This window comes from Limanda limanda, chromosome 1, assembly GCF_963576545.1.
Source record: "Limanda limanda chromosome 1, fLimLim1.1, whole genome shotgun sequence".
Lineage (NCBI taxonomy): Eukaryota > Metazoa > Chordata > Actinopteri > Pleuronectiformes > Pleuronectidae > Limanda > Limanda limanda.
In genome coordinates, this window is record NC_083636.1 from 35,584,802 (window position 1) to 35,597,731 (window position 12,930).

The following is a 12,930-nucleotide window of genomic DNA, read 5'->3' on the forward strand; positions in this document are numbered from 1 at the left end:
TTTATTAATTAATTGAATTGAAGGGAATTGAATTCTGATGCAGTTTATCTGTAGGTCCTTTGTTCATGAGCCATTTCCTTGTGAGTAAATGTTAACCAGAATTATTTGCTCAAAGGTTAAACATTTTTGCCCATTAAATTTTCCCATGGACACTTATGTTTACTCACCAGGTTTATTTGTACATCCAGATACAACCAAACACCATATCTGGTCTTTTATTAGATAAACACCAGCCACCCCCCCCCACCACCCTCTCCTTCTCACACTCATTTACACACACACACACACGCACACACTCTATCAGGCAGGACCCAGGTTCATAAAATCAGTTCAAAGCAGGTGCTTCGGCCAAAGAGGAGCGACTCCAGAAACTCTCCTGTTCTCTGGTCACACTCTCGGCCAAGATGTCTCAAGATTACTTTGGATGGTCCCTCACGAGGGGCAACATGGGGAGCAACATGAGGAGCAACACGACCACTGTGGCCCTGAACAATGCAGCAGATATCTCCGTCATTGTGATTTACTTTCTGGTTGTGTTGGCTGTCGGAGTATGGGTGAGTTGTCCAGTAATTCAGACGAACATTCTTTGAATCCTTCCTGTCTGTGAATAGTTAACTCCTCTTCGGCATTATAGCTGTGAGAGATTCTGTCTGTTTGGGCCCACGATGGAAAATGTTATTATAATGCTAATTATAATAAAACGAAGCTAAACAAAGTGAAAAAGTGATTATGAAAATGCATATATTGATAATGTGTATTATTTCTTCTGTGGGAAAACACAATAAAATAATTATTTATGGGCGGATATAAGACGCTTCTCACTTTTAAAACCAAAGTTGGCTTAGTACCTTCACAGCAGAAACTTGGAAACAGAACAGAGTTCACTCATATTGTGCAAATATATTATCTTACATAACAACCTTTAATAATTGTTTTACAGCAGATCAGAGGCTTGTAACACTTACTTGGTAAAATTTGCATCATTTATTGCAATAATTTGTGATTTGTATGTTTCTACTTTTTCTAGTCTTGATGACTTTAACAGCAGCTGTGTAATGGAATAAAATGTAATCATTGACAAGTGTGCAGGGAGTGTTGGAATATGTGTTGTTGCTTTTGCACACATATGCATTTATTGCTCCTCTAAAATGTCCCCGTCTCACGTTGCAGGCGATGCTTCGCACCAATCGATCCACTGTCGGCGGCTTCTTCCTCGCAGGGAGGAGCATGGTGTGGTGGCCGGTGGGTAACTCATTGATCACAGAGCCACTTCCCTGGAAGTCGAGGTCAATCTCTTACAGTCATGACACAGCAATAACAGCTGCAGAGACACATGCTTACGATGCTAATTGGTGGTATAAAATATGAAGCACTAATCAGGAGTGCGTATCATCTGTTGGGCTACTTATTAATTACACTGGTTACGTGACACAGCACAACACACGTTATGGGACGGTGTAACAACTGTGGTGCACCAGCAGGAACAAAGGGATGATGGGACTTCATCATCACTGATATTCATTTCTAATCATTAGATAGTGCTGTAACTAATCATTAATCAGTGTTAGGGCTAACAAATGCAAATGGAAATCTCATGACTCTATACAGATTAATATGAATTAATCTAGAAGTATGATTGGCAACTCGTTGGTATTCCAAGACAGATATAGACAGAAGGCCTAGACCACAGTCATTGTTGGATGCAACGAAATACATTTACATAGTTACTGTGCTCGGGTAATCTTTCATGTATTTTTACTTTAATATACCTGTACTTTCTAATCCACTTTAGAAAGAATTGGGTTTCATGTAATCAATAGTTGCATGTTTATGGATTTACGAAGAAAGTACTTCAATTGGCAACACCAAAAATGAATTAAGTCTAGCAAGTTAAAATTAACTTAAGTTAGACCTTTAGTGGTGATAACGCTACACTTGGCAGGTTCCACTTGATGTTTTTGTTGTTTTAAATTTCAGGGAACTGTGCATCCACATCACTTTATATTTAACGCTGCACTCCACAGATCGGAGCGTCGCTATTCGCCAGCAACATAGGTAGTGGCCACTTTGTGGGAATCGCTGGGACTGCAGCAGCCTCAGGAATAGCCATTGGTGGATTTGAATGGAATGTGAGTATAATTGCGACAGATGTTCAAATTTCCCAACTATCACCTCCTACACAAATCTATTTCTGATCTGAAACACAAATCTGTACATTATTATGCGAGCGTCACTCAGCAGAGGACGGAAGGATTCACAACGTCAGAATTCAATTTTTGCTTATATCCTTGTATCCGTGTGTGTGTGTGTGTGTGTGTGTGTGTGTGTGTGTGTGTGTGTGTGTGTGTGTGTGTGTGTGTGTGTGTGTGTGTGTGTGTGTGTGTGTGTGTGTCTGTGTGTGTGTGTGTGTTTCAGGCTCTCATCGTGGTCGTCATTCTGGGATGGATCTTTGTGCCCATCTACATTAAAGCTGAGGTAAACACAACAAATATTTTAGACACCAAAAAACATTCCACGTGTGCATTTACATCTGTTGTGAACTGATGTTTGTATTGACAGTTAGAGAGTTCATTTGAACCTTATGATCTGTGGGTGTGTTAAGATCGTCACCATGCCTGAGTACCTGAAGAGGAGGTTTGGGGGTCATCGTATTCGCATCTATCTCTCTGTGCTCTCCCTCTTCCTGTATGTCTTCACCAAGATCTCAGTAAGTCAGCCTCAGCCATGCCCTATAAGCTTTCATCACTCAAATGCAATATTTCTATTTCATCAATGTTCCAGTGTCAGACATATTGACATGAATTATACATTTTCTCTTCTCCTCTCAGGCTGACATGTTCTCCGGTGCAATCTTCATCAACCAGGCACTTGGGCTGAACATCTACCTCGCTGTTATCATGCTACTCTCGATCACCGCCTTGTACACCGTCACAGGTCTGTTCACTCAGGAAGCACTCGCTTCCTTCCACTTTTAGTACACCGACATGAAACCCGTAAACAGCAGCCAGAGGAGTCTTATCTTACTTTCTGAATGGCACCATGGCTGGGGGTAAAGGTAAGGCCATACATAGACATGTAGATACATGTGCACACACTCTTCTTCAGGGCCGTTTATCTGTGGTTTGTTGTTGTGGTTAATTACCCGTGGACTGTGATAAGCAGAGAGCGGCCTTCTGTTGCTGTGAATTCCAACATGAACTTTAGTTTCGCAGGTTAGGCAGTGAAACATAACTTAACAAGTCATACTTATTTGGTGAGAAGAATTGGATAATGTATGAACATTAGTTGATTTATTCTCCACGGTGATTTTACTATTGTAGAAAATACATTTTGATTAACAAAATTTATAAAGTTATTGTTGTGTATTTTAGGTGGATTGGCCGCAGTGATCTACACAGACACCCTACAGACCATCATCATGGTTGTTGGATCCTTCATCCTTATGGGCTTTGGTAATATTGTGCTATTTTGTTCTTTATTAGTTATGATAACAGAACAAACCCACTCTGTGACAGAGGAGTAAGAATTTACTTTATTCCACCTTGTTCACATATCTTCAGCTTTCAATGAGGTGGGAGGCTATGAGCAGTTCCAGGTGCGCTACATGGAGGCAATCCCTTCTCAGACGACTAACATCAGTGCAGATTGCTACGAGCCTCGGGCAGACTCCTTCCATATTTTCAGGAACGCGATAACGGGAGACCTGCCGTGGCCTGGCCTGGTGTTCGGACTCACCATTCAGGCCACTTGGTACTGGTGCACTGATCAGGTCAGTCAAGCAAATCGGCCGAGCAGTCAGGGCCTTTGTCTTGTCTTGGGAATTTGGTGAAAATATCTTATGCTAAACAAAGGTTAACAATGTTAAAGAAATTAACCTGGGTCCATCAAACATTGAATGGGTTCTTCCTTGGTACATGTCTCATCCTTCCACCAGGTTTTGAGAAAATCTGTTCCACCAACCAACAACAGTGAGCAACATAACCTCATTCGACGAATCAATCCATTTATAAACACTACCACCAATCTACTGTCACAACCACACACACACCGACTCATTCATTACAGCCATACAGCCCGTTTGTAAACACATAATGCATCTTTATCTCTCCTGTTTTTGCTGGACAGCACTAAAGTGGGCTTAGTTGCCCGGCTTTTAGTTGCATGATAAGATAAGACATAACATACACACATGACCACTTTATGGTCAGTTTCCCTTTATTCCTGTTCAGTTAACAAAGGAGTAGAACAGTTCAGTGAGCTTATCCGATTGGCGTCCTTGCCTTAAGGGTTGTATTTACTCTGCAAATATTTTGAGTTGAACCTGAGACGTAGATACTAGATACAACAACCATTTGCCATTGACTGTATAATGGCTACGCCGAGTGAAACGAGTCTGGGTATCGCACGGTCTTTGTTTCCGTGTGAGGGGAAGATGGAGCTGGAGATGGACAGGGCGCTTGGTACACGTCAGCGTCGTACTGTAAGGCAATGCTGTTGATTTACTGGTCCATCTAGATTCCAACCGTCATGGCCACGAGCCCTGGGTAGAGAATCAAAACCGGACGGTTTAGGTGGTTCAGGTATCTAATCAGGATACTTCCTGGGCGCCTTCCATTAGCGTTTTATAGGAGGAGACCCTAGTGCAAACCCAGAACTGGAGGGACTACATATCCCATCTGGCTTGGTAATATCCCAGTATCCCCCAGGAAGAGCTGGAAATGTGGCTGAGGAGAGGGATGTCTGGGAAACCACAATCGAACTGGCTACCTCCACGACACTAGCCGGATAAGCAGAATAAAACGGATGGATGGATAATGTCTCTGTTTTTCTTTCCGTAGGTCATCGTCCAGCGCTGCCTCTCAGCTAAGAACTTATCTCACGTGAAGGCCGGCTGCATCCTATGTGGCTACCTGAAGCTGCTGCCCATGTTCCTCATGGTTTTCCCTGGAATGATTAGTAGGATCCTCTACCCCGGTTAGTGTGTTGTGTTTTCTTTTTTTAAATAACCAATGAATGAAGGATTTAAATATTCTCAACTGTTGCTGATCTTATTCATTGTATTGTAGATGAGGTTGCGTGTGTGGAGCCAGAACTATGTGAGAAATACTGTGGGGCCAGTGTGGGCTGCACCAACATTGCTTATCCCAAACTGGTGGTGGACCTCATGCCCAATGGTCAGTCGCATTTGTCTGATGCCTTTTTCTAAAATTCTCAAATCTACTTCTCCATTTCAATCTGTTATTCTGTCTGTTTCAGGTCTGCGAGGTCTTATGCTGTCTGTGATGATGGCCTCACTGATGAGCTCACTCACGTCCATCTTCAACAGTGCCAGCACTCTCTTTACAATGGACATCTACACTAAGATCCGCCGCACCGCCAATGAAAAGGAACTCATGATCGCCGGCAGGTAAAACAACACGCTCGGGGGGTTTGGTTCAATTTGATTTCTGACTATTGTACAAATTCCTAACTGCTACTTTTCCCATGTGTGTGTGTTTGACTGTGTGTAGAGTGTTTATCTTGGCCCTGATTGGTGTGAGCATAGCGTGGATCCCTGTGGTGCAGTCGGCTCAGAGCGGTCAGCTCTTTGACTACATCCAGTCCATCACCAGCTACCTCACACCCCCCGTCGCAGCTGTTTTCCTGCTGGCCATCTTCTGCAAACGTGTCAATGAGGCTGTGAGTTTCCATTTCTATTGCATCTTTATTTGCACAATTCACTTGTTATTTGTAAGAGTCCACAACCAAGTCAACGGCTCTGTGACACGCTATGGCCAATTAAGTATTTGGAGTGTTTAATAAGTTATAGATGTTAGTTTAGGGTGACGTGTCGCCTCACAGCAAGAATGACCAAGAAGGTTAATTTGTAAGATCTGTTTACTGCTTTTCTGACCCCTTGTGGAATTTAGTGTCCTCTCACAGTAAAGCAGATGAGCATCATTGACATAATATGTTGTATGTTGTATAAACATGGAAAGCCTTTTCATTTTAAATGTGAACACATAGCCTCTGTTTGATTTTTATATCTATGATAGTCAGTTTGAATCCATGTATCTAAGCTTCTTTCTTTCCTCAGGGTGCGTTCTACGGCCTCGCTATTGGCCTGCTCATTGGCCTGTCCAGGATGATAGCCGAGTTTGCGTACGGCACAGGCAGCTGTGTCAACCCCAGCAACTGTCCCACCATCATATGTGGCGTCCACTACCTCTACTTCTCCATCATCCTGTTTGTGGTGTCCTGTATCATCATCCTGGGCGTCTCTCTCATGACAAAACCCATCGCAGACGAACACGTACGTGACTGCTGCTGCGAGATAAGGCAGATGAATCATTGATTTACCCACAGCCATTTACACAAGGACACTGCCATGACAAACGTTATAAATATTTCGTTTGGTTGTTTTTCTAGCTGTATCGACTCTGCTGGAGCCTGAGGAACTCCACGGAGAAGAGAGTGGATCTGGAGAAGGACCAATGGGTTGAAAACAATGATTCTGACTCTGATTCGGATTCAGAAGGTAATCAGCAGACGTACATTACAGGCACACACAATTGCACACTGGTTGGTTTGACTCACAGATTTTTCCCCCGTCCCAAAAGCTGAGGAGGAGCCCGGCTTCTGCAAGAAGGCAGCGCTGACCTTCTGTGGCCTGGAGCAGAAAAAAGCCCCCAAGCTGACTCTGGAGGAGCAGGAGGCGCTGCAGAAAAAGCTCACAGACACCTCAGAGAAGCCTCTGTGGAGGAACGTCGTCAACGCCAACGCCATCATCCTCCTGTGCGTGGCTGTTTTCTTCCATGGGTATTACAGTTAAAGAAACTCAACTCACTCCACTTGCTGTACGGTAATTTATATTTAAGTGACAGGATTTTGCATGGCTGTAACGTATGACTAAATAAAACAGTAAGTATCGGTCTTCACCTGGATTCTGCTCGTTGTAGTAGAAATATATTTATATAAGAACTCGATCAATCAAAAGGCTTTTAGCATTAGCAATAATGACAACACTTATTCTTACTCAACCCAGTGACCGCTCAGCAACAGCATTAAATCCAGTTTCTAGTTCTAATCAGTGTAAATGCTTCTTTATAGTTTACATGTGAGTGACAGACAAGTGACATAACCCACCCGGCGCCTTTTTCTAATATTATTGTGCTTTATTTCGACATGCTGCCCTAAATCATAGAAAAGACATCACATGATAAATAAAACGCCTGTAAATGACATGTAACACATTATAAATGTAGGTTTATGTACAAAATATGGGATTTTTTAATTCCTGACTATTTCTGTATTAGCTACCTCATTCTACCAAAGGCCTATTTTCCCATTATGTGTGTTCAAAGTCCGTGTGTGGTGTCAGCTCTAAGATCTATGCACCACTTCGGTTTGTTATTTCAGGTGTTAATGAATAAAAACGTCTCAGGAAACAGAGGTTGTGAATTACTTTGTCACTGTCTGACTTTCTTTACTGCCCCCTGGTGGCTGCTGCTCTGATTAAATCTGCTCTCACTCAGAGTGAATGCTCCTTCTTTTATGTGCTTGTTAAATAAATGCTGAATAACACATGATCACTTTTTTATATGCCGCATATCTTAAGAGACATCCACCCTGATGGTTCCATAAACATTTATATCATCTCTTATCGCTTTTCTCTTCTAACCCTTCATAATTATCGACCAGACACATATTACCTAATATCTGTTTGACTCATTAGTGAAACAAGCAGCGATTAAAGGTCGACATCGACGACTGTCTTGTGGTGCTGCAAACACATTAACCCACTGTGATGAGGACTGAGGAGACCAGACAGGATCTGAATTCCTTGAAAATAGCAAAGACTAGTTTGTGAATGACGAGTAGAAGAGGATAAATTACAAGTATTCATTGCTTTTCTTTAATAATAGTAAACAAGTATTTCAAATACAGCTTTTCTGTTAGTTTCCATATTCTTTTTTCACTTTTTCAGGGTCTACTCCAATCTAAGAGGTTTGTCAACTTGATCCAGAGGTTAAATCTCTCCCACAGGGGCGAGATCCACTATCTATATTAAGATTTGCCTACCACCCCTTTGTGATCCTCAAACGATGAGCAGTATAGATGATAGATTGATGGAAAGGGGTTAACCCATGCAATGAGCATATCCTATGCATAAAATATAATTATAATGATGCAGTTAAAAAGAGAGAAGAAAAACAACATCTCTCTCCCGTCACATGTTTATATGAGGATGTGCACAAACGTTGCAGGAGATACAATATTTTTTGCAGCCCTGATGTTATGAGATTGACATCTGATTGAAGAACACCACAAAAATGTCACAATCATGATAAAAGTCCATGCTGAACCTTTAAAAACACATAAAAACCATAGACTGTATATAAAGATAATAAGTATATGGTAAAAACATAGTGAGACGCCTCCTGCTGGCACAAGATGCAGCATTACAACATTCAGGTCTCGGCCTCTGTGCTAACATTAGCCTAACAGCTATAGTGATATACACATTAATGCATTCAACAATAAAGTATGTAACATTAAATTATTCTGAAATGGTGTATGGTGCATGATGATAACTTTTTGGTACTGATACGCTTCGATGGCTCTGCTTGTGCCCTTTTATTTTGGTAAGGTTGTGAATGCAGGAGTTAAGAGTATTTTGTGCTCTGCAGCTGAAGTAGAAATCAGGACGTGTTGACAGAAATATGCCCGAGGCCATTTGGAACCTCGGTGCCGGTGACAGGTCTCATTGTCCCAGCAGCTACAATTATGGAAGTCTTCAATGCCTAATCTCTGAGCTGCACTTTTATCTGACGACAACAGTGGGAATTTTATTAAAGGAGAAAACACACTGCAACTTTGTGACTGTGCAACTGTGACTTTGTCCTGCACACACATTTCAGGAATGTTTCAGGTTCACAGCTCACATGTTTTAATGACTTGTTATGATGTTGCTCATTCAAGATTTGGAGCCATGTAAGGTGTATTGAAAAATAAACCATGCTATGGTTTTGAAAATGTTTTATTTAGCAGTTTTTGTTGTTTTGATCTGGATTAATTCGGCTGCTTCAAAAAGAGTAAAAACCTTGAACATAATTTGTCAACTTTTAGTAATTTCACATGAGAGATTTTCTGTTTATTTTCAAGTTATTTTTTCAGAATTTTAATCGAGTCTGATTTGAGCCAATAGCAGAATCATTAAGTTCATCATGAGTCTAACTGAAAGATGTATTTTTCTTTCAACGTTTGAAAGACTTTGATTCTTATTTAATAATTCAGTAGATTTGACTGTAAGCATCCACGCAACCATAAAACTCTGTGAAAATGAAATTTAATAATTTAATAATCAGTCACAGGCAAAAGGAATAAGTGGCATGAGAGCACAGAGGACTTGAACAACTCCAGAGGCTTCAAAATCCCACACTACATCTTTTATATATTTCACATGTGGAAACATTAAACAAGACGTTGTGGTTGGTGGGGTTTATTCGGTCGTAGGCTCCTCACTGTGAAGCCACGGGGATCAAACCCCCTCTAACTCTGGACAAAACCAGGTGATTCACTGTATGTGAAGAAAACAAGTTTGGACTTTGCCTGGAGGTTTGTTTCTTTTTTCTGTTACTAAAAATAGGCTCAACATATCCTGCACCAGACTGTCCACCATGCACACACACAGATATGAACCACAAAGCTGAAGGTGACTCCAAATCATAAGCTGATGCAGCATCACTGGGATAAGTTACTGTTATGTAGTCAGTGAATATTACATTTGAATCCCTGTAACACATTTATACACTTACAAACATTTAAGAATGTTCAAGGGAACTTTTAAATCACATTTTTATGTAATTTTTTACAGAAATATACATTTGGTTTATTAATGTCCAGAATTTGTCAAGAAATACAAGTTCTCTTTTGAAGACATATTTAGTGTTATTAAAAACTGTGTTATTATATACTGTAATTTATAGTCTGTTTATACAGAAGCTACAATACTAACACCCAAACACTTAAGAAATGTAATACCTCTTTTATAACACACAACACCATAGTGTGTTATAAAACATGTATTACATTACTTATCAACGTAAAGTATTGATTTATCTTAAAATAACTAAAAAACATTACTGCAAGACATTAATAAGGAATTAATAACTTCACAGGAGTGGTTGCTGGTATCTGAATATCATCGTCTTTCATAAAAATGATGATGAGCATGACACATTTACCTAAAAAAGGCTGTGGGGTAAAATAAATGAGAACATGACAGAAAACTGAAATAACCACAGTTGGAGGAACTCAGATTACATAAGTGATGTGTTGAGCTGATTCTGTGGCTCTTTCACAAGCATCTCACTTCTGAGAAGTCTGAAGATCTACAGAAGTGAACTAACACACACATAGCTTACTTCTCAAACTAATCTAACATGCAGCTATTTGGTGATCAGATGTTTCAACCGGTAACTTATTGCCCTCATTACATTATGCATGTCAGGGCCACATTATGTAAACATAACCCTCTTACAATGACTGACAGATCACAACAGCATTTGATCTGAAGATTATTTATTGGTCAGCATGGCGGCTCCATGCAGCAGATACAAAAACCCTCATTATGCAACATCGTTGCGTGTGCAGATCTGTGGTGGGAGCTTATGATACTGCCTTCAAGTCACCGAGTGAATTTATAGAAACTCGGCCGTGTCAGATTTAGCAGTCACGTCAAGGACGACTGAATGCAAATGACACCTCTCTGCTGTACTGTTCACATTTTGTGCTTTGAGGCCGAGCTTGCAGGAATCCATTTCCTGGCCTCGACAAATAATAAATACACAAAGCATGTCGTCGGTGCTGAATGCGATGGGTCTGGTGTTGTTGTTTTTGCTGCAGCCTCCAGTCAGCATCCTGACAGAAAATTAATTTGAGAGTGAATTTATGTTTTGTTTTCATTTTCTGAGATGAGCTGCACAGGGTAGATTAGATCTATTTGCTCCTGATCTTCCTGTGTGTCTGGCTGGTGTGTGCAAAACTGTGTGTGTGTATGTGTGTGTGTGTGTGTGTGTGTGTGTGTGTGTGTGTGTGTGTGTGTGTTTGTGTGTGTGTGTTGATGCATATGTTCATTGGGGTGGAGGTGGGGTGGGTGGGTAGCATAGTTGACGTTCCTCATCGGCTGAAATATTTTCTCTGGCAACCAATTACAGTGATCCTGTCTGCAGAGCCACTGCAGTGTGTGCTGCAGTGAGAGAGAGGGGATGAGAGAGAGAAAGAGAGGGAGTGTGTGTGTGCATGTGTATGAGCGAGAGAGAGAGAGAAAGAGAGAGAGATGGAGAGAGAGAGAGAGAGAGAGAGAGAGAGAGAGAGAGAGAGAGAGAGAGAGAGAGAGAAGAGGGGGTGGGGAAGGCAAAAACAAGCCACATGCATAAGGAGGGAGCCAGAAGCCCAGAGACAGAGAGGGAGAGCGTGTGCGAGCGTGCATGTGTGTGTGTGAGTGCATGTATGTGTGAAAACACTGCGCATGTGTGACTGTGAGGCGCACTGACTGAAGCAGACAGAGGAGGACGGAGAGGAGTAATGAACGGCAGCTGAGGCGAGAGGAGAGGGACACAAGGAGAGGAGGTGTTTCACTGAGGACCAGAGGAAAGAGACGGGCAGACAGAAAGAGAGAGAGAGGAGCAGCACAGATCCTCAGGTCACTGCACACAAAAAAAGGCAGAATAATATAGGCTCAGCAGGAGAGAGAGAGAGAGAATAGAGGGATGGAGGGAGAGATACCAGAGGGAGACGAACAGCCACAGCTCATCCGAGGAGGAGTGAGGGCGGGAGAGTGAAGGACGAAGGTACCAGGGAGGAGAGGAGAAGATGCAGAGCTCGACGAAGGCAGCCGGTGACATGACGCATCCACCTTGCAACAGCCTCCTCCATCTTACCTCCCCTCCATCTTTTCCTGCCCTCCCTGCTGCTCGCCGTTCACCGTGCTAGAGCCAAATGGGCAGAGGAGCGCATCCTCCCTCTGGCAACACATCCCCCTGAACAAAGAGACAGAGCGGCGAGGGTTTAACATCACAGGGCAGCATCAGCAACATCCACAAGGACTGGAAGAGGAGGGCTGGAGAAAGGACTGGAACAAGACGAGTGTGTGAGCAGACAGGTGAGGATGAGGAGAGGCGTGTTAATATTCATATTCTGTATCTTGTCATCTGTACGTTCCAGATGTGCGACGCATAGGGCTCCTCTGAGTGTGTGTTGCATACCTACATCTATTCATCCCTCTTTGTGAAAGGACGCAATACACAATCTTTGCCTTTGGCTTTGTTGCTCTGAGCTGGGATTTACATGGTTGTTGCATCATGGCCGTCCATTTTGCAGACACACAGACACACACACACACACATGGCTGCATGAATGGAGGCATACGTGCCCACACACACCTGCACCACCCTCTTATCTGAACAGACAAATAGGACGGTTTGAATGTGCAAACAGGCTGTGATGATGCACGAATGTGGGCACGGATGGTGTCATGTAGGTGTCACGTCCACGGCGGTTATGACATTTGACAGAACTCTGCACACACACACACTGTGGGGGGGGTTTGACGAGGAGGGGAAGGTGGGGGTGACAGGGACAGGGGCAGGAACGGCCTGTTCTGTGGTTGTCAGCAGGCGTCTCTGTGTCGGCCATGCATTGGCGCTGCAGTGAGAGTGCTGGGTACACCATGCTGCGATTGCATAACTGATGCATCCCCCCCCCCCCCCCACAGGCTCAAGCTGCTGCTCCATCTCCACCGTTCCGAAAATTTTAGCCACCTCACCTCTATCCCCCTGATTACCCGCCCCCACCACCCCCCACATTCGTCGAGTCATGCAACATCAACAAACCCAGCGCTAAGACGGCCTCCTTCAAATATGAAAATCAATCACCTCAGTCAGTCTT

The 12,930-nt window shown here is 42.7% G+C and overlaps 1 protein-coding gene across 1 annotated transcript; it reads left to right on the forward strand.

Annotated features, from left to right (window-relative positions):
* The first annotated feature begins 318 nt into the window (after positions 1 to 318).
* slc5a1 (solute carrier family 5 member 1) lies at positions 319 to 7,440 on the forward strand. Its single transcript, XM_061070537.1, has 15 exons — positions 319 to 554; positions 1,171 to 1,242; positions 2,025 to 2,129; positions 2,416 to 2,475; positions 2,603 to 2,707; positions 2,829 to 2,934; positions 3,372 to 3,452; positions 3,561 to 3,769; positions 4,839 to 4,974; positions 5,067 to 5,174; positions 5,257 to 5,407; positions 5,511 to 5,679; positions 6,077 to 6,292; positions 6,409 to 6,517; positions 6,600 to 7,440. Exons 1-15 carry the CDS (start codon positions 405 to 407, stop codon positions 6,809 to 6,811), a joined length of 1,989 nt encoding a protein of 662 aa, XP_060926520.1. The 5' UTR covers positions 319 to 404; the 3' UTR covers positions 6,812 to 7,440.
* Positions 7,441 to 12,930: the final 5,490 nt, after the last annotated feature.

Bases quoted from the DNA above. Each gene is read 5' to 3' on its own strand.
- slc5a1 (XM_061070537.1), top strand. From the start codon at position 405: ATGTCTCAAGATTACTTTGGATGGTCCCTCACGAGGGGCAACATGGGG. The intron at 5,175-5,256 runs GTCAGTCGCATT...TGTCTGTTTCAG, and splicing joins GGTGGACCTCATGCCCAATG to GTCTGCGAGGTCTTATGCTG. The intron at 6,293-6,408 runs GTACGTGACTGC...TTGTTTTTCTAG, and splicing joins AACCCATCGCAGACGAACAC to CTGTATCGACTCTGCTGGAG.